The following is a 22,938-nucleotide window of genomic DNA, read 5'->3' on the forward strand; positions in this document are numbered from 1 at the left end:
AAATCCAAATTCGAGCTCTGCAAGAGCAGTTGAAGAAGCTGCTTGACGCACAGGAGACGAGAGAGGCTCCGAAACAACCGGCCATCAATGAAGCGTTCATACCACAGTATGTGTACCAGGAGCCCCCACGTGTGAACGTTACCAACTTTGAGCTGAAAACGGGTCTGATCACGATGGTTCAACAGAGCCAATATGGTGGACAGGCGATCGAAGACCCTAATGCGCACCTGGCGCATTTCCTGGAGCTGTGTAGCACGGTGAAGATGAATGGTGTCCCTGATGACATTATCCGTCTTCGTCTTTTTCCCTTTTCACTGCGGGATAAGGCGAAGTCGTGGTATCATACGCTGCAGCTGGGAAATAATGTTGTGTGGGAGGACTTAGCTCATGCGTTCCTACGAAAATTTCATCCGCCTGGCCTTACATTGAAATTGAAGATGGACATCGTGCAGTTTCAACAGTACGAGGGAGAGAAGCTAGCGGAGACGTGGGAGCGATATCAGGAGAAGCTCAGAAAGTGCCCAGGTCATGGATTTGATGAAGGCACACTAGTGATAATGTTCTACAATGCCTGCGGGGAGCGTACACGGATGCACATGGATACAGCTGCAGGTGGATCTCTACTTCAGAAAAGCAGTTCTGAAGCGTGGAACATTATTGATAGTATGGCCTCGACGAGCTACCAATGGCCATCTGAGCGTATACAACTGAAGAAGGTTGCAGCTGCGTCTAGTTCTGACCCTATGGCAGCAATGGTGACTCAACAGGCAGCGATGGCTACACAACTGGCAGAGCTGACTGCAAAAATTGGTGAATTGAATGCTGGACGTCATGAGCAAGCTGTGATAGACCCATCAGGCTTGGGAAACGTCAATTATATCAATGACAGAAATTATGGGAATTTCCAGCAAGGACAGCCAGGGATGTATAACAGAGGTCAGCCATATCAGCAGGGTCAGCAGCAGTTTCAGCCAGGAGCACGTCCGCACCCAAATCTTTCCTATGGAAACCCAAACAATGCTGTGCAACCTCCACCAGGATTTTCTGTTTCTAGTGGGGGAGTCATCAATGAGCCAAAGAAGGATTCGATGGAGGACATGATGAAGCAGATGCTCATGAAGATGACTGGGATGGAGGTGAATGTTGGAAATAAAATCTCTAACATGGAGAATAATTTCTCAGCATTATCTAAGCAGGTGCAGATGTTAGAGAATCAAGTTGGTCAAATTGCCAACCAAGCGGCGGCGCAGCACAAGCCGGGCCAATTCCCAAGCAATACTACTGTCAATCCTAAGGGCCATTGCAATGCTATTTTCGAGGACACTCTGTCTACACAAGAGATGAGGATGAGCAAGGAGCATGAATCTCTGATTGAGGAACCATACAAGGCTCCTATTCCACTTAGGGAGTACATCCCAAAAGCTCCATTCCCCCGTAGGCTGATGAAGAGGGAGGTGCTCGAAGAGCAATGTGCTGTGAAGCCGAGTAAAAAGGTGGATGCCAAGGAAGTCAAGCTGGAGGTCCCCCATTGCAAGAATGAGAAAAAGATTGTCAATCTCGAGGAGACAGAGCATAGACGTACAGTGGATGAGCTAGAGAGACTACTTGAAGAATCGGACCGGCGTGCACAGCCTCAAAGTCTCTCAAAATTGCAGGATCCCGAGGATAAAGAAGAAAAGGCAATTGTTCACACCAAGAAGATGGGGGATGAGGATAAGAAAATCTCGCAGGCGACAGCTGTGAGCACTGAGCTGCCAATGAAGCTACTTTCGAAGAAGAAAGATCCGGGTAGCTTCACCATTGAGTGCGAGATAGGAGGAGAGCTCTTTCCCGAGGCCCTTTGTGATTTAGGGGCTAGTGTCAATGTGATGCCCATCTCTGTGTTCAAGCGGTTGGGAATTGGAGATCTCAAGCCGACCTCGATGGAGATTCAGATGGCGGATAGATCAAGAGTGAAGCCGAGAGGAAAGCTTGAAGACATCTTTGTGAAGGTCGACAAGCTCGTCTTCCCTACGGATTTCTTGGTCCTCGATATTCCTGAAGATGCAAATCCGCCGTTGATTCTTGGTCGATCATTCTTAGCTACGGGGCGAGCTATGATAGATGTGCCCAATGGAAGTGTCGTTTTTCACGCAGCTGATGCACATGAGCCTTCTACATCTGTTCGTGTTAGGCGGTCTGTCATGCCTGCTGCGTTTGATGTTCATTGAGGCTGTGAGGTATCGTCGAGCTCTAGACATTAAATTAAGCACTTGTTGGGAGGTAACCCAACTGTTTTTCTTTGTTTTGTTTTCCTTTCTTTTAGTTTCGTTTTGTTTCTTTTTGTTTTGTCTTGTTCCTTTTTGTTTCGTTGTTTTGTTTGGGTTTTTGGTACAGCGTGAGCTTGGAAGATGCGGAAACTCGCGCCTTGTTCATACCACCACCATGGAGCATGTGTTTCTGTGAGTAGTGACACACATATCATCATCCCTCCAAACTTATTTTCGAACTTATGTTCTGTAATAAGTTTGGGGGAGGGGGTGAGATTAGATATGTGTATCACTTTTATCTTTTTGTTGGCTTTATTGTTTTATCTTGCTTGGTTGGTGGTGTGTGATTGTTTAGTGCTCCATTAGATTTCTGGTGAGATGCCAATGATGATTTCTGTGAAAAAAAAATTGAATTTGATTTTCTTTGATGATTTAAGCATAATTGGAACTAATTTGCATAATTCTAGAGTGATTTTAACCTTGACTTTTGGACGTTGAATAAACCTGTGAGATTTTGAGCCATAACTGTTTTTCATGCACAGTTTATTCTTTATTGTGAGTTTTGTCATGCATGTGGTGATCTTCTAGAACTTGCCATGGTTTCTGTGTCGAGGTTGCTGTTGTGCCCAGGATTAGGAGATGATTTTAGGCCATCTTTTGTTAGCCACATTTTTTATCCCAAACACTGTCCTTGAATATTTTATCCTTTGTTATCCTCTTTGAGCCTATTTAGCTTTTATTCTTTAGCCGGATGATAGGGGGTGATGTAGTATATGGGGATCCTTATGTGGTGAATGTTCAAAGTGGGTTGTGAAAAAGAAGGGATGATTTTGTGCTACTATTTACTCTTATAAGCTCTAGAAAAGTTGTGGAAAGAAAAAAAAAAAAAAGAAAAAAAAAAGAAAAGAAAAAGAAAGAGAAAAAAAAAAAAGTGTAAAGTCGAGTGTTTATTGAGAAATTTGTTAGAAAATCGACTTTGTTTGTTGGAAATAAATGGAGAGCATAAAAGAGTGTTTAGTTCTGTTTTGTGATGATTAAATCCCTTGGTTGGAGTTGATTATGGTGACATAGTTTGGTGGAAGATGGAATTTATTCCATACTTGCTTTGTGAAGTTATAAGGTTGGTGTTCTTAATTATGTTGAGTCACTTAGCCTATATTTCCCTACCTTAACCAATGTCCCTACATTATAACCCGAAGAAAAAGACCTTTCTGATCTTAGCCCTGGCACACTTTTAGCGATGGAGATTGTAGACGATTGGCAAGCCTATGGTAAGAAATCTGCATTGCATTGAATTCGATGAGAGTGTACACGTCCCGTTCCATCAATTGAGAGTTGAGTGATACACATACCTTGTGAGATTCAATTGTTTGGAATGTCAAGGTTGATTTTGCTATAGATTGTGTTTATTGGTGAATTTTGTGCTTAATTATTGAGGATTTGATAATTCTATCATTCTTTATTATTCGGAGGCATCTATGAGCTAGATTTCTTACCCATTCGTGTTATTGATTTTATTCTTCCCATTATTCGAGGACGAACAATGGCTTAAGTTTGGGGGAGTTGATAACACTCATTTTTCCATGGTTTTTTAATATTCATATGATGTTAATTTTATAGGAAATTGAGTGTTGGATGATTGTTTTGTGCTTAATTTGCTTTATCTTGTGAAACATGATTCTTACTCGAACTTTGAAGGAATTTGCAGATTTATTGAGTTCGAATTTGGAACAATGTTCTGAAATAGAAGTTGTAGATCGTCTCGATACGAGTTCGTGAGCGCAAACGGATCATAAATCGGAGTTCGGACGAGAAAGTTATGGCTGAAACAAAAACGTCGCGCGCAGCAGTAAAAATTCGGCGACCCAGACGGCGACCGCCGGCCAGGTCGCCGAATTCCCTGTTTCAATTTTTGGCCTCCGGTGGAAAATTCGGCGGTCGCCGAATCCATGAAGAAATTGGCCATTTTTCGGCGACCCAGACGGCGATCGCCGAACGGGTCGCCGTTTTTAGGCGTGTTTCCGTTTCCTTTCGCGTTTTTTACGTTTTTCCAAGTATTTTCGAGCTCAAACACTGTATTTTACCCTGACACTATAAATAGGTCTTCTTTTGACCTATTTAGGGTTCCCAGCTTTAGTTTTTCAGTTCTTAACATTCATATTTCAGTTTTATAGCTTTAGAACTTTTTAGCTTTCCGGTTTTCAAGGCTTGGATCAAGATTGAAGATTCAAGCCGCTACAATCGTTTCAATTCGGTTTTTATGCAATTTGTTTTTACAATTGTGTTCAATTTAATTATGTTTATGTTTTCTTTTGTGATGTCTGGCTAGTCTTCTAATCTGAACCTAGGGTTTGTATATAGCTAATTGATTATGTGTTTTTGATTTATTGATATCAATTTGCCCTCCAACTTATGATTTATGATTCCTGGTGCTTGTTTATCTTGTGAATTATCTGATCAATAATTTACATGTCTAGCTGTTCAGTTTGAGTCTTGAATGCGATAATTGTTCAGCCGATTCAGGAATGCATGATATAGTGTTAGCCTTGAGTCTTGAATGCGACAGGTGAAGCTATAGGAAGTTATTCTTTATGTGCTATTGGGAGTTAATTCATTCCTTGGAGTCTTGAATGCGAAAAGGGATTAATTAATCTACATTCATAGGTGGTCGTTAGAGACGCTTGTGATTAACATAGTGATCTTTCATCAGGGTTGGATTAAAATTGGTAATTGAATCAATAGGTTGAATGCATATAGTTGATTAGTGAAAATACATCCCTAGGGTCAGACTTTTCTTATATTTGAGTTAATCGTCATAGTTTTTATGCTCTTTAGTTTTAATTAGTTAATTTAGTTCTATAGTCACCTTCAATTTCGTTTTACTTGCATACTGTGAAAGTTTGTGTAGGAAATAGATAGAGTGATTTCGTGTTACAATCCCTGTGGATACGATATCCGATTGCTGTTTATACTACAATTACACCGTGTTAGTTGCGGTATTTTTGTGCTAATAAAATTAGTGATCAAGGTCGATAGGCACTTTATCAAAGAAAAGATTGAAAGTGGTATTGTGGCACTACCATTTGTCCGATCTGAAGATTAACTCGCTGATATTTTAACCAAGGCTGTGAATACCAAGAATTTTACAGAAGTTCTCGACAAGTTGAGCATCGGAAATCCCGTCACTCAACTTGAGGGGAGTGTTGGAAAGGAAAGAATCATTTACATTGATTGGAGATCAAATCAAGATCAATGATTTAGAGTTTCCTAGTTTGTAACTTTCCTTGTATATTGCTTTTCAGCCCTATAAAGGGTAGATGTAATTCACAGAAAAAAAATCAAGCAATACAAACAAAAACACAGTCTTTACAGTCATCTAAACCTTTTTTCTCTTTATCAATGTCGATACCATGTGAAAACAGGGTTATCTTCCCTCAATCAATGAGTGCCTTTTGGTCGGAGTCCTTCATGGAGTTGTGGGTAGCCTACCCACAACATACACACTAGCTCAATCTCCACTGAGGTATAGCCTGTACGTGATCTCGTCATTCGGGGGAGTGACGAAATTTCTGCTACATCATCGTTTTGAGCGACACGATTTTCATTCAAGTTGATAGCATCAAGCCCAGTGGCAAAATGCATTCGAACCTTAAGAGATAGACAAAAATTCCAACGGGAGAAAAGTGAGAGTGCCCCAAGAATATGCTTGATTTTTGAAGAATTCGTTGAATTCACGATTCATTTTTATAAGTGAAATATGAGAGTAACAATGTGAATGAGAGAAGAAGATTAAAAAATGGGAGAATTGTGAAGTGTTTGATATAAAAGAAATGAGTAGGAAACATGTGTATTTATAGAGGGAGAATGAAATAAAGATCCGTTGGTGTGCAACAATCAAATTTTAAAAAAAAAAATCTAACTTTTTCAAAATTTTAAGGATTTTTGGCAAATAAAATCACGAGCTATTTCAAATTTGCAATTTTAACGTGACTTTTGAAGTGTGACAAATTAAATCACTACCTTTTCATTTTTACAATTCCGTCCTCCCAAATTTTTATTTTTATTTTCGGTCGCCAAAGTGTTGAACTGAAGCTTACGTGGATTAGTAAGATGACATCGTTTTTTGCGAGGCTTAAACGATATCGATTCGTGCAATTTCAATTAAAAATTTCTCTAAATTATAAAGAGAATGTATCATGTATTTGCACCATAATTTCCAATATTCAACAATTTTATAAAAAAACAACATTGTAACATGAATATTATATGGTAAACTAATTTACGTAAACTCTAACTCAACAATCCAACCGAAAAAAATTGGGGGAACGAAATTGCAAAAATTAAAAAGGTGGTGATTTAATTTGTCACACTTCAAAAGTCACGTTAAAATTGTAAATTCGAAATAGTTCGTGATTTTATTTGCCAAAACCCCAATTTTTAATTTAATTTTGATTTTTTTTTTTCCAAAGGGACATGTTTAAACACGCACCCCATATATTCTCCCTTGTGCTTGGTTATTATTTTTGAACCTGAATCAAAACCCCCCACCCCTCACGTCCCTATTGCGGCTGCAGCTTTAGCGTCAGGACTCAAGGCGATGATTAGAGGTTTTAAGATGAAAATATGAAAATTAAGAATAAATGAAGTATGGAAAGTGGTGAGAAGTAAAACTATATTCTTCCATAAAAATTGATTAAATTTTAGGTTTTTTTTATTATTATTTTAGTTGATACTTTTTATTTATTTTTAATATAAAATGGATAATTTTATTTATTGACTCCAAGATATGACGTGGACAAAAAACAAGCACATCCTTGAGAGCCCATGCAACCCGTGTTGTTCATAGGGGTGATAAATTGCATAATGTTAAACACGTCTCAGAGCATGAGTGTCTGTATTATATTATTCGTTAAGGTGCAGATCCACGCCTGAAGTAGAAGCCCCTAGAGCGTTTATCCCTCATTCTCGACCTTGGCCCCAAAACCCCCCATGGTCCATAAAAAATGGTGCAATTTAACTCAGCCCACAGATGGACTTTTATCGACCGTTTACTTAATTTTTTTAATATTTTTTTATATTTTGGAATGGGACCCACAGACGGGGCGTTCCTCAAGATATTCTTCATCGTCACATTCTTCCCCCATGGCAGCACCTGCGCGACCTCCACAAGCCTCTCGAGAAGTTCCTTATACCTTTGGACGTTGCCACGTCCAGCTCCATTGCCACATCTTCGATCTTCGCATTGTCTACTTGATTCAACTCCGCAACAAAAACCAAGACCACAACCACCACAAGCATCGATCTTCTCCCCGTTGTGACAAACCACTTGATCAAACATTGCACCAGAAACACTTTTTATTGCAACATCCTCTCAACCAAATCCTCTGAAACTCCACCAAAACTCGGGATGCTTGATAAACATGCATTTTTACCTCTTGGTGTGTCATTTTTGATGCTTAGTTGTGAGGATTTTGTGTGTTTGATGGTCTATTTGAGCTTATATTCGTTTATGGTCAAGAACTTGTTACTTGCTTGTTTTTGAACGAATTTTCAGAAATAATGAAGCAGAATTTGGAAGAATTGGCTGACATACAAGTTGTAGTTTGTCTCGATAGGAGTTCGTGAGCGCAAACGGTTCGTAAATCGGAGTTTGGACGAGGGAGAACGAGCCAAAACAAAATCGCTGCGCAAAGCTGTCAGGAGTTCTGTTTCGTCACGCGGGCCGGCCATGCGGCCGCGCGACGTGGCCGCGCGAGTCGCCGTATTTCCGCCCAAAATTCATTTTTTTAGCGATTTTGGGTATTTTTTAGAGCTACAAGACCTAGGGCATATAAATACTCCCCAAGAACTTATTATCTAAAAAGCTTTTAATCATCTTTTATCATATTTTACTTTGAGAGAGACAGAACGGAGCGAGAGCAAGAACTGAAGATTCTCAATTTTACTACGGTTTTTCTTGTGGATGTTTATTTGTTTTATTGAGAATTGTATTATAGTTCATATGTCTATGTGTGGCTAGAATCCCTCTTTCCCAGGGTTTAGGGAGTAGACATGATTTGAATTTCTGACTGTTTGATTCGATTAATTGAGATTGTTATTCCTTTTTATGTTCTTGTTATAATTGTTTGCTTTATTGATTGGCCACCAATTTAGCATAATCATAGGTTTTAATTTGATATCGGGAGATGATAATTATTACCTGAACTAAGAACATAGAACACATATATTTAATTCTAAAGGGAATTGATATTTGTGAGGGCGTTAATCCTATGAGCTTTTAGGAGTTGCATGTTAGAAGTGCGATCCGGGGACGGTAGCCTTGCATGTAATCAACGGTTAGTATGCCACGGGAGTGGGTATGAACTAGCTTAGAGATTGCCTTAGGAATCGTCTTATTAATTGAATTGAACATGTTAGTTAGGAGAATCTGTTGAAACCTCTGCCTTGGGAAATCTTGTCTTATCTGTTTCTCTGTTTCGCAGCTTGCTTTATTTTCTTTCCTGCTGTTTATTTATTTTGTTTTTTACAACAAAACACTCAATTTCGTTTGTCCAGATAGAGTAGAATAATTTAGGATAGGAATTGGTTAATTCAGTCTCTGTGGAATACGACCTTGCTTGCTACTGTACACAATTGCACTCGTACACTTGCGGCGTGTTAAATAAAATAGCGAACAATGCTCTTCATCGCACGCTCAAAAGCATTCACGATATCATACTCCAACAGCTTCAGATCAACAAAATCAACCACACGGCCTATCATCCGCCCTAATTCGTACACATTGCAACCAACTGTATCCGCCACTTCAACAATGGGAAACACCTTCTGATCATTTCTCATCACTATATAAGAACACGTCCCAACGAGAACGAGAAACCATTCCCCTTTGGCCGCATTCTCCATCGATTTGGGGACTGAAAACCCTAGCTTGAACATAAAATCGTTAATCACGTTTTGCGCATGATAGATTTTAGTTTCCTTGTAATTGTGGACGGTGTCGGTACCGACAATACCGAGACAGACGTAGGTTCCGATAACGCTAGTAATAGGGATGGCAATGGATCCTAGATCCGGCCCAAATTCGTGGATCCAGATCCGTTTCTTAGGGTCTGGATCTCATTTTTTTGGACCCGATGGAACTGGGCCGGATCTGGATCTCAATTTATAAAACGGATCTAGATCTTAAAATTACAGATCCGGATCCAACCCAGATCCAACCCGTGGATCCATTTTTTTTTAATATATACTCCCTCCGTCTCACAAATCTTGACACGTATTCCTTTTTGGGTCATCCCACGAATCTTGACATATTTCCAAATAAGGTAATAATTAGTTCAAAAATAAGGGGTCTTAATTGCATTTTCTCTCCTACTTTATCACTTTTATACTTTATTACCTACACACTTAAAACACTAATCTACAACTCCTTAATTCTTGTGCCGAAACCAAACATGCCAAGATTCGTGGTGCGGAGGGAGTATTATTTACATTTTATATTTATTTTACTAAAAATATTAAATACAAAAATTAAAGATAATACACAAGTAACACAAATTATATAATTTGAAAACTTATTTAGAAATCAAATTTCAGAATGTAATTTGGAAGACTTGTTCTCATAGACTTGAGCATTGACATTTGTTTATTTTGAAATTTTGATGACTTATTTTTTTTTTTTATGTTGAGACTTTGTATTGCATGAATATATTTTGTGCAATATTTTTTATGATGGAAGCTAGATGTTGATTTTGTGACTTTTTTTTTAAATTTATTTTAAAAGCAGTAGATCCATGGATTTAGACCGGATCTGACAAATCTAGATTTGGATTCCAAATTTTCAGATCCATTAGATTTGGAGCTGATCTGAATCTGATAAATTAAAACGAATTTGGATCTGGATCTGGTATTGATGAGATCCAGTCCAGATCCGGCCTGTTGTCATCCCTAGCTAGTAATGCCGCCGATATGCACCTGGAAATTGTCGAATTCTTGTATTGTTCCACACGAGAAAGAGTTTCCAGAAGCTAGATTTGGAGGCGTAGCTCGAGTGATTGAAATCAAAATAAGCAGAGATTATAATCAGGATTGACATATGGATTTGAAAAAAAATTTAGTAATACTCTCGTTAATTGGTAGTGGTCCCATTCCATAATTTAAGAAAAAAAAAATTAAGTAAAGGGTCATTTGTTGGCTGGGTTAAATTGCACCATTTTTTATGGACTATGGGGGGTTTTGGGTCAAAGTCGAGAATGGGGGTTAACGCTCTAGATCCTTTACTTCAGGGGTGAATCTGCACTTTAAACTATTGCCGGTTAAGAATCGAACCTTCACGCTCTACCACATAGGGATGGCAATGGATCCTGGACCCGGTCCAGATCCGCGGCTCCAAATCTTTTTTTTAGAATCTAGACCTAATAAAAAATGGACCCGATGGATCTGGACCGGATCTGGGTTATTCCTATAATTTTCGGATCTGGATCTGGAGCAAAAAATCTGAGACCCAGATCCAGTCCATGGATCCATTTATATATAAAAATATATATAATGTTATTTATTTTTATCTAACTCTAACATAATATCTATGACTAATCTATATATCTCTTTTCATAAATAATATATAATGCAATTAAAGATAATATTTTACTTTTATTTTAATTTAAATTTTAGTTTTCATCATCATTATTATCATTATTATTATTATTGATAACATTAATTTTCTTTTTTCTATGTAAAATAGAGGACTCATTGTTCCACTGTTATTTAGTACTTGATTATTATATTCTTATTGTTATTGAACTTTGATAATATTTTTATAGAATATGGTTAATTCATTTATTTTGAATAATTGTAGAAATTGTAGACAATAATTATAATTTTATTTTGGATTAATTTAAGATTTATAAATTTATTTTAAAAGACAACAAGTATGGATCCGGGTCTGAACCCGAGACCCTGTGGATCTTATGGATCTGGACCTGAATCTCATTTTTTTGGATCCAACGGATCTGGACCTAAATCAAAAAATCGGATCTGGATCTGGACCAAGCAAGATCCGGTCTAGATCCGGCCCATTGCCATCCCTACTACCACATACATGACGATTCAATTCTTTTTTGCTCGACGTTTCACTTTTTCAATTTCTAAAAGATACTAGATTTCCTAAAACAAACCATATATACTCATCCAAGCTCTTCTCTTCCACAGTGAAGCGTGACAAAATTCGGGTAAAAAGGAACATGCTGAATAATTTACTGCTATGCATAAGAGTATTTTCTTTGAGCTCTATCTATATACAACTTGGAGTGATTTAAGCCTATGACTAAACAGAAAAAGAATTGAAATATAAACTTTTGCTGCTGCCCAACATGTTAGAAATAATTTAGTAAATGGACAGCAGACCTGAGAAAGATCACTCGGCAGGTATAAACTTCAGGTGAACGTCGGGCAAGCCAATAATCGTTGTCTTCAGAGATGTTATTTTAGTCCAGGAGCAGAGGAACATCAACTAAACGCTCCATTGTTTGAAGCTGATCGTATGGCGCAATCTGCAAAATAATGAACTGAGTTTCCAGCTTTGGCTCTGGTTAATAGGGCTAGGATATCATATATCTTGCATGAAACTTCAGTAAAAGGCATTTACTATTGCGAATTAGCCTAGATCGATAAAAATAAAATAGGCTAATCTGTTGTGTACTAAGATGGATTAGAAACTTGATAGGTCCTAAAGCCTGCCCTCGATCATTTTTACAATTCGAGATAACTTGCTTGGTTCACATCCCATTGGAAGGGCTAGGATTGCAGAAATCCTTGTGACGAAGATAAAACTCAATCATGTATGTTAGATAAGATACCTGGTTAAATCCATCAGGCCATGTTATGGATACAGCATAATTCCCCATTGGCCGAATTTCTTCAGGTTCGACATCCTCTGGTATGTCTCCATACCGCAGTTTCTGCTCACCAGTCCATTCGTCCTGGTTGCACCACAAACCAAGTTTTTTAATGTAAAGGACAAACAATTCTACAACAAAGCAAAGATTTATTTGTAGCCTATTATCATTATCTAAACTGTCAGAATATTTTGCTGTAGGCTTGCATGTTTGTCACATTGGCATCAGTGAGGACAAAGTTTAAAATGTTTTAACTCTGTAGATTCAAACTATGACAAACGTTAAAATGTTGCCGGTAAAATATTCCAAAGCTAGTGGGTTTTGATCTACTAAGGTAACTTTCAAAAATGGGTTTTACTGGCAACATTTTCTAACGGAGAAGCATTTTTCAGAGATTTCATCATTTTACTTAAATAATCTAGTACATACCAGATTTATGTTAACAACCATGATCATCTTTCTAGTCAGTAACTTTGTTGTCATTCATTATTTGTCACCTTAAAGTATCAGTATGAAGAATTTTTTCCATACCACACTTTCTGCAGATCGATCATTTCGCCTCACAGTTGCCGGGTGCAAATAGAACTCTTCATCTGATGTAGGTACTTTGACTCGGATCGCCTTCATAGATTTATCATAAGTGACTGCTGTTGACACTGCATTGAAACAAGCATAAGAAGTGCCTTAAATCCCATTATATTATTAGGTACATTATTAGATTATCTGTTATCCGACTCATGGCGGAGTCTCAAGAGTATCAACAAATCATGAATTCATCAGAATCTACCATCAGATCATTGAAGAAGAATATCAAGATACCTTGTTGGCGGATTTTGGCACACTGCTGCACTACGCAGACACCTAAATCCTGAAATGTTCCCGCTACTTCACCTTGGGGATCAGCCACGACTTCAGGTACTCCACTATCCCCAGAAACAGATAGCTGACAAACAAGCACCTTATATCATAATTCATAAATACACATGCTTTTCAACCTTCAAATGACATGCGACTGATATTTCTCAAGTAGAAAATTGACAGTTCCACAGTTGATCATAGTTAAATGTCCCTTGTGATCGATCAAATTAACGTGATAAGAAAAGCAACACAAAATTAATCAGTTGATCTCTAGTTTAAGTGAAATTTGGAAGTTCTTACTCCCCCCATAGCTTGTTCTTCCAGTCCAAAAAATCCTAGAATATTAGGTTCAAGTATATACAATATGAATTTGGTAATTTATGAGTTTGTATTTTGAAGATAAGATGAAACAATAATTCATTTCAATGCAGATAGAACATTAGTCAATCCAGCAGAGTCCATGTTGATTTGTCTTGATTTATTCCTTGGCAGCCTTTGTGGAAAAAGGAAATGGTTGGTGATCCACAATTGCTTTCGGTGGCATGCAATTGTTGAAATGGTTGGTGGCATGAAATTGTTGAAATGGTTGGTGGCATGCAATTGTGGATTTGTTTAATTAGTTTTTCTGCCTATATAAGGCATTAGTGCCGAGGGAAAGAAAAACCACCCAGAACAAACCCAACACAAGCTTAAGCAAGACATTGCTTCATAGCTTATCTGTAAATCTGTTTCTTCTCCATAAATCAGTATCTGTATATCTCCACATATATATATCCGTTCTCTTTTCTGCCCGTGGACGTAGCCATTTTGGTGAACCACGTAAATTTGTGTCTTCTTTACGTTTTATTCTTGTTTGTGTTCTATAATCCTATTCTGTCACAACAAACTGGTATCAGAGCCACGTTGGTGGCAGATATTTTTCTGATATTTTTTCGCTGTTACTATTCACGTGAATAGTGAAAATTTATCGGAGCCTTGTTTTTTGAACCAAGGTTCATTTCCGCTCTGTTAGGATTTTTTTTTGAGCAAATCAAGAATGTCTGCTTTCAACGTAAAAGTTGACAAATTCGACGGGAGAAATAGTTTTGGCTTATGGCAGATCAAGATGCGATCTCTGCTAAAGCAACAGGGATTGTGGGCGCCTCTATCAGAAAAATCAAAATCAGATAAATCAAATTCTGATGACAAAGAAGAGTGGAACACCCGAGAAGAAAAGGCCCACTCGACGATCATGCTATGTCTGTCTGACGATGTTATCATCGAGGTTGCTGATGAAGAAACTGCCGCTGGTCTCTGGATGAAGTTAGAGAGTCTCTACATGACGAAATCTCTAACCAACAAGTTGCTCCTGAAGCAACGCCTGTTCCGATTACGCATGCAGGAAGGTACACCCCTTCGGGATCATCTAGACAAATTAAACAAAATTTTGCTAGATTTGCGTAATATTGATGTTAAAGTAGAAGATGAGGACGCTGCTTTAATACTGTTAGTATCTTTACCCGAGTCGTATGAGAATTTTGTTGAATCTTTTATTACTGGGAAAGATAGTCTGTCTCTGGAAGATGTTCGATCTGCACTCCACAGCAGAGAGGACCGTCACCAGGCAACTGGCTCGATCACAGAAAACCAGGCATCCGGACTGTTTGTCAAGGGTAAAGGACAGAAGAAATTTGGGAAGAAATCTGGGATGCCGAACCATAAAGGTTCAAAAGGTCCTAAACCTGAAGACTTATGCAACTACTGTAAAGAACCAGGGCACTGGAAAAATACTTGTCCTAAGAAGAGGAAGCAGACGAAACAAGACGGTGCCGGCGGTTCTGCAGCTGTAGCAGAAAATGACACAAATTCTGAAGAAGATCTGGCCTTAGTTGCAGCAGAACACTCACATCGTAATGATGTGTGGGTTCTTGATACTGGGGCATCATACCATATTTGTCCTACGAGGGAGCTCTTCTCGACCTATGAGCAAATAGATGGAGGCAATGTTTCCATGGCCAACAGTGCTGTCTGCAAGGTGGTTGGAAAGGGCTCAGTCAGGATACGGACAAATGATGGGGAATTCTGCACCTTGAAGGAAGTCAGGCATGTTCCACAGATGACGAAGAAACTGATATCATTAAGTCTCCTTGCCGACAAGGGTTTCAGTTTCGAAGGTCGAGGTGGAGTTTTGCATGTTTGTAAAGGTTCAAAGGTGGTTCTGAAAGGCTTGAAACGTGGTACCTTGTATTATCTACAAGGTTCCACTGTGACAGGTTCTGCTGATGTTGCATCATCCGAAGTTCAGACCAAGGACATGACCAGGCTGTGGCATATGAGGCTCGGTCATATGGGAGAAAGAGGGATGCAAATTTTGTCCAAACGGGATCTTCTTTCTGGGCACAAAGTGCAGAATCTTGAATTCTGCGAACATTGTGTGTTTGGAAAGCTTCATCGCAGCAAGTTTCCAAAGAAGGCCGTTCATCAAACCAAGGGGACTCTCGACTACATTCATTTGGATTGTTGGGGTCCGTCACGTGTAGAGTCTATTGGAGGCCACAGATATTTTATGTCTATGATTGATGACTACTCAAGAATGACTTGGGTAATTATCATGAAACACAAAAGTGAAGCCTTCAAGAGGTTCAAGCAGTGGAAGGCGTTGGTGGAAAATCAGACTGGGAAGAAGATAAAGCGGTTGCGAACTGATAATGGTATGGAATTCTGTTCGTCTGAATACAATGAGTTCTGCAAAGATGCAGGGATTGCTCGACACCACACTATTCGACATACACCGCAGCAGAATGGTGTGGCAGAACGCATGAATCAGACATTGCTGGAGAGAGCGAGATGCATGCTCTCGAATGCTGGTTTGCCTAGAAGATTCTGGGCAGAAGCCGTAAACACGGCATGCTATCTGATCAATCGTGGTCCTCACACTGGCATTGATTGCAAGACACCTTATGAGGTATGGTCTAATAAACCTGCAGATTATTCGCTGTTAAAAGTTTTTGGTTGTAATGTTTACTATCATGTTAGTGAGGGTAAATTAGAGCCAAGAGCTAAGAAGGGTATATTTGTTGGTTTCGGGGATGGAGTTAAGGGATATAGAATCTGGTCACCTGTAGAAAATAGAGTTATTTTAAGCAGGAACGTGGTCTTTGTTGAGAATTCTATGCTTAACCTCACTGTAAAATCCATTGGTGTAGAAAATTGTAGTAGTGTTGATAAACAGGTGGAGCTGCAAGATTTTCTCGATAAGAGTAAATCACAACTCCAAGGTGGAGAAGATCAACATACTACGTCTGAAATATCTGAAACCTCAAATTCAGATGTTCATCCAGAAGCTCGCCAGACAAGCATAGCTCTTGATAGAGCTAGGAGAACAGGCGTGAAACCTCCTGAGAGGTACGGTTTTGAGGATATGGTGACTTATGCATTACAAGTCGCTGACGAGGTTGAAGAGGAAAATCCAGACGCAGGTGAACCATCGACATACAAAGAAGCTGTTTCAGACAGCGAGTCGGCTCAATGGCTTGCTGCAATGAAAGAAGAAATGGAATCACTTGCCAAGAATATGACTTGGGAGCTGGTCAAACGGCCTAAGGGGAGGAAAATAGTTACTTGCAAATGGATATTCAAGAGGAAGGACGAGACTACACCTGGTGAGGGTGTGAGATACAAAGCTCGGCTAGTTGCAAGAGGGTTCACACAAAAGGAGGGGGTTGACTATAATGAGATATTCTCACCAGTAGTCAGACACACTTCCATCAGAGTGTTACTAGAAATAGTAGCACATCAGGATCTTGAACTTGAGCAACTGGACGTGAAGACAGCTTTCCTACATGGAATACTCGAAGATGATATCTACATGACTCAGCCAGAGGGGTTTCATGTTCCGGGGAAGGAAGATTTTGTTTGCAAGTTGAAGAAGTCCTTATATGGGCTAAAACAATCTCCAAGGCAATGGTATAAGAGGTTTGATAGCTACATGATCCAGTTGGGATACAACAGGAGTCCATATGACTGTTGTGTGTATAACAACAAAGCTGATGACGGTTCCATGATCTACCTCGTCCTGTATGTGGACGATATGCTTATAGCTGCGAAGTCCAAATCTGATATTCAGAAGTTGAAAGATCTGCTCAGTGCTGAGTTCGATATGAAGGATTTGGGTGCTGCCAAGAAAATTCTGGGCATGGAGATACAAAGGGAAAGGGAAAAGAATAAGCTTTTCTTGTCACAGAAGAGCTACATTCAGAAGATCTTGTCAAGATTTGGCATGTCTACCGCAAAGCCCATTGATACTCCAAGTGCTGCAAATATTCATTTATCCGCTAATCATGCACCGAAATCTGAAGCTGAGCAGGAGTACATGTCCCGAGTTCCATATGCTAATGCAGTAGGGAGTCTAATGTACGCTATGGTCTGCACTAGACCAGATCTTGCACATGCTGTTAGTGTTGTCAGCAGGTTCATGGGAAAACCTGGAAAGGAACACTGGCAAGCTGTGAAGAGGATTTTCCGGTATCTCAAAGGTACGTCTGACATTGGTCTCACTTATGGAGGTGATGCTAACTGTTATGTAACTGGTTATTCTGATTCTGACTATGCTGGAGATGTTGATAGTCGGAGATCTATGACTGGTTATGTTTTCACTCTTGGTGGTTCTGTTGTTAGTTGGAAGGCAACTTTGCAGGCTACAGTTACTCTCTCTACAACTGAAGCAGAGTACATGGCGTTGACAGAAGCTACTAAAGAGGGAATCTGGTTGAAAGGACTTATTGGTGACCTTGGTCTACATCATGATCACGTTACTGTGTTTTGTGACAGTCAGAGTGCAATATGTTTGACCAAGGATCAAGTCCATCATGAGAGAACCAAGCATATTGATGTGAGGTTTCATTTTCTGAGAAATGAGCAGAGAATTAAGGTGATGAAAGTAGGTACCGCTGATAATCCTGCTGACATGTTCACCAAGCCGGTCCCACATAGCAAGTTTCGACATTGTTTGGACTTGCTAAACATCACTAGATGTTAGTTGCCCAAGGAGGGCAAATCTGAGGCCGAAAAGGGGGGAATTTGTTAATCTGGCATTGTAATGATGCAGCTGCAAGGAAAATTCAAGTCAAGGTGGAGATTTGTTGATTTGTCTTGATTTATTCCTTGGCAGCCTTTGTGGAAAAAGGAAATGGTTGGTGATCCACAATTGCTTTCGGTGGCATGCAATTGTTGAAATGGTTGGTGGCATGAAATTGTTGAAATGGTTGGTGGCATGCAATTGTGGATTTGTTTAATTAGTTTTTCTGCCTATATAAGGCATTAGTGCCGAGGGAAAGAAAAACCACCAAGAACAAACCCAACACAAGCTTAAGCAAGACATTGCTTCATAGCTTATCTGTAAATCTGTTTCTTCTCCATAAATCAGTATCTGTATATCTCCACATATATATATCCGTTCTCTTTTCTGCCCGTGGACGTAGCCATTTTGGTGAACCACGTAAATTTGTGTCTTCTTTACGTTTTATTCTTGTTTGTGTTCTATAATCCTATTCTGTCACAACAGTCCATGTTAATCAATCCAGCAGATTCCATGTTGCTATTAAGCACTTGTTGCAAGGAATATACAAGGTATAAAGTTCACTTAAAAATTATATCCGTGGACTGCCCATCTGAATAGATTTCAGTATATTAGCATCAGAAGCTGTCACATTTATGTTTTCTTGATATAGAATTTTTTTTCTCCAGTTCAAATGTACAATTAACATGGATCCTATCATAATGTATATCAACATGCTAACATGACCTAAAAGGAACTCACAGTTGGTCTTATAGGAAGCTCAAACAGATGAGGGATCCCAAACTCCTGAACCACCTGCAAATAAGCATATCTAGTGAGAAACTCTGGATCTGCATTACTATATGAAAAATAGTGAAATAATTTCAAGCATTTTACTCCCCCTCAAAAATAAAAATGCATTTTACTGCTACCCTTTCATGAGTTGTTTCAGTCTCGATAATTTCTAAAGTATAACAAGATAAAAAAAAAGGTACTTTTTAAAGATATTAAAGCATGGGGAAAACCTGAGAACCTGAACCTCTGCCAAATGGATAGTATCGTTTTCCATCAGCATCAAAGTGGCACATATTCTCAACAACTGCAACACATGGTACCTGAAAACATAATTCACATTTCTCAAAGAGCACCAAAGAGATATATCACAGACAAAACCAGTTCTGGAACAAACAAATCTATTTCTCTGAGGTAATCTTCCATTGATTACAAGAAATAAGTCAGTTAATGGTTATAGTGGACTGAAATAATGTGATAGTATATAAGGGACCAGCCTTTAGCTTAGAAAACATGCGGACTCCTTTCGCAACATCGATGAATGCTAGCTTCTGAGGTGTGGTGACAATAACAGCAGCAGTCAATGGGACAACCTGAAAATACAGTTTAACCAACCCCAGTTAATTTACAAGGAAATTTTGGCAATCAGGCGAAATGTAACGGAAGAAGAAGAATACTTCATTTCGTTACTGGAAGTGTATAATAGCACCTGGCATAACGTAAGTTGAATATCACCCGTTCCAGGGGGCATGTCTATGACTAGGTAGTCAAGTTCACCCCTACACATTAGGAACACAACTTAAATCAGAGAATCTAGATGATGTTGAGTAAGATGGCACAAGTACAAATTACATGGATAGCCAAATACACAATATGTGGTATGTAATCCCAACTAGACAGGTTCTCTGTACAACTGTAGCATTCATTGAAGACAAGAGTGCTGTTTAATTCGAATCTAAGAGTAGCAACATAATGAGAAATTTTCCAAGTAAAAAAAACCAGTAATTATTCTGCCAAAAGAAAAAAGGAATAAATATTCAGTTAGCATGATAAGCCATTAAAACCATAACCCTACACATCCTTCTTCTGGTCTTTAAATACTTCAGAACTTATATTTTTTCATCAGTCAGGCAAAACATGTCTGGATCTCTATTTTCTGTTCAATCATTTTGTCCTGAAAAAGACATTGTTTAGTTATGTTATAATCTTTAAAAACTTATAGGTTGAAAAATTATGTCTTGCAACTGTTGGATATTGAAAACAAGTCTCTGTGTGAGCAGAATTGCGCGCGAGACATTTTCCAATTTAATCATGAACACTGGTGATATAGTTTTCAATTTTCACAAGGGAAGTTAATCATATGAACCAGAGAAAAATTATTTAGACGGAAATTTTGGTAAGGTGGACCTGGCAGTACAACAAGTGAAAACTGGAAACAGACAGAGATAGATATTTCTGACGAAAAAGGCAAGTCTATCCATTAAATGCAAAAGATTCCTGGAAGTGGAAGCAATCTACAAATAGACACCTTCTTGTGAAATAAAAAGATTCGGTCATGCTCAAGGAAACACAACATACCATTCAGTAGTAGTCAGTAGTTGATCAATCACACCTGAAACCATTGGGCCACGCATAATAGCTCGACCTTGGCCAGCAAATCCAAAAGAAACGAGCTTGACACCCATGTACTCAGTTGGGATTATAGTTCTCTTCTCTGGGTTCTAAAGAGCCATTCAGTTGTCATGCACAAATGCAGGGAGCTAAGAGCAATTGCAATACAAGAATCTGAAGAATTACCATTTCCAGCAACCGGTTTTCTGGGGATACCATTGTAGGCAAACTAGGACCATATACATCAGCATCAAATATACCAACTCTTGCACCCATACCCGCCAAAGTATATGCAAGGTTTACTGCTACGGTTGATTTTCCCACCCCTCCCTGCAATTTTTGGAGTATTTATTTAGAAAATCAAACTGTTATGAAGCTTCAAGGAGTTCACCGGATATTGAATCTAACAATGCATAATGTCACGTGCAATTTGTATCTTGGGGATCCTATCTGGTGGAAGCTCTAATTGACAATATAATTTCTATACGTGATTAGCAGGATGATGATTTGCAAAATAAAAAAATAAAAAAAAAATCCAAAAGAATAGCAGTGTCCTCCACAAACCTTAAGTTTTGACCATCAAGTGGTAGATCATAATCTTTTGTTTGTAATGAACAAAAAAGGCCGAGGCCAATAATAATAGAAAAAAAAAAAAAAAACACAAGTGCAGGAGAATTACTTCAGGCATATGCTGAGAAGTGTTATAAAAAGAGCTACCTTGCAACTTGAAACAGCCACTATATTAGATATTGTCTGTAGACCAGCTGGAAGTTGCGAGGCATAAAGAGGTCTTGCTGGTTGAGCAGACATAGTCACCTCAACCTTTTCAACCCAGGGAAGAGTTGCAACCACCTCATTGGCCTTCTGCTCAAACTGCACAGTGAATTATCCTTATTTAACAGATTTATTTAAACACAACATTCACCAAAGAAGAAAAAGAACTGCTTCCCTGATTCCTGAAGCTTTAGTTATCTGAAGCTTCTTATAGAATACCATATTAGAAGATTATATCACTAGAACCTCCCTTGCTATAATGTAATTTAGGAGTTGTTATTAGTATAATTACCATGTCTTTCACTGGACATGCTGGTGTTGTGAGCTCTAACCGAAATGACACCTGAGATTTAAAGTGTTAATACTGGATGAGGTGCAGTTGTCTATTGTGCAAATGAAGAGCTCATCAAATCTAATTTCTTGAGAGACCTTGCCCGATTCTTTGTCGACATCAAGATCCTTAACAAACCCACATGAGACGATATCAGTACCAAAATCTGGATCGATGATCTGGGACAAAGCCTTTAGGACATCAGCCTCAGCTGTTTGACTTGATACTTCAGTAACGGAAGCTGCAATTATAATTTGGTTATATGAATTGAGAAAAATTATGTCACCGTCAGCCAAAATCGTTTTCCCAATGGAGCTGAACAGACTTCCAACTTTACAAACGTGTAAAACTCATGATGTTCGATCAAGCACATTCACAACCAAATCAAGGACTAGGACACAAGCAATTTATAATTTATTCATCAACCTTGAGGCATGCGCACACACATACATGTATCTTCTAGGCACTGGTACGATCTAATCAAATTCGCCGCTGCTCGTTACGGAAAAATTCATTAAGTTATGCAGAGAATAATTTTCATAGTTAAAGGCCTTTCCGCGATCAGAACAGCAGTAACAACATAGCAGCGCGTAAAACAGCAGTTTTTGAATTAGCAAACAAAGATAACACACGCGAACCATTACAATTCATGCTTGAACTACAGTATCATCCACGGCTCAAATGAGATCAAAATACCAGCAGAGCTAACTTGAGCCGTTTCCCCTCTCTCATCAAACCAAAAGCAGAAAAGAAGGAAAGTAATATCACCTGGGGATGAAGCAGCTTTAGCTGAAATTGAGCTATATAGTGCATCGCCATAAGAAATGAAGGCAGGCTTAAAATGCCTAGGAGATAGAAATGAAGCAGCAGCGGCAGCAAAAATTGGTTCGGAAAATGACTTTCCGGCGACATGCGCGGCTCCTAGGCAAGTGTAAGTTAGTTTTGAGAGCGAGGAATGAAGAAGTGCAGCACCAAACGAAACGAAACAAAACGAAACTCACTGGCGTTTGATTGCGATACGGAGCAGCGGAATGCCAGAGGAGCCTGAAGCAGCTGCATTTTTGCTTCCGCGGTGTGTGTGAGTGTGTGAAAGAGAAAGAGAAGCAGAAGGTGTGTTTTGTGCAGAGAATTGAGGCCTCACGTTTCCATCCATGCTGGGGGTGGGGGTGGGTGATGGTCGTGTAATCTCTATTGGCAGAATCTAGTGGAACGTCATCCACAACACAATCCCCATTTTAACGTATAATAAAATACGCATTTTGCTTAAAGAAAGAAAATGGTAGCCATTATTTAAAAAAAAGGGGCTATGGCAAAAAAATATTATGAACTTTGAAAAAAGTTGCAATTTTTACCTGAACTTTCAGTTAAGCCCCAAAATACGTGAATTTATATATTTGT

At 39.0% G+C, this 22,938-nt stretch overlaps 1 protein-coding gene across 1 annotated transcript; it reads right to left on the reverse strand.

The window, feature by feature from the left end:
- Positions 1-11,474: 11,474 nt before the first annotated feature.
- On the reverse strand, positions 11,475-22,755 carry LOC130988310 (fe-S cluster assembly factor HCF101, chloroplastic). The gene is made up of 15 exons (XM_057912123.1): positions 22,542-22,755; positions 22,309-22,461; positions 21,639-21,781; positions 21,502-21,552; positions 21,153-21,308; positions 20,622-20,765; positions 20,403-20,545; positions 19,534-19,603; positions 19,322-19,417; positions 19,058-19,147; positions 18,795-18,848; positions 12,959-13,082; positions 12,671-12,795; positions 12,101-12,223; positions 11,475-11,794 (listed from the first exon to the last, which is right to left on the reverse strand). The coding sequence occupies exons 1-15, from the start codon at positions 22,597-22,599 to the stop codon at positions 11,729-11,731; spliced, it is 1,596 nt and encodes a 531-aa protein (XP_057768106.1). The 5' UTR covers positions 22,600-22,755; the 3' UTR covers positions 11,475-11,728.
- Between the last annotated feature and the right edge of the window lie 183 nt (positions 22,756-22,938).

The sequence above is a fragment of the Salvia miltiorrhiza genome, chromosome 6 (genome assembly GCF_028751815.1).
Source record: "Salvia miltiorrhiza cultivar Shanhuang (shh) chromosome 6, IMPLAD_Smil_shh, whole genome shotgun sequence".
Lineage (NCBI taxonomy): Eukaryota > Viridiplantae > Streptophyta > Magnoliopsida > Lamiales > Lamiaceae > Salvia > Salvia miltiorrhiza.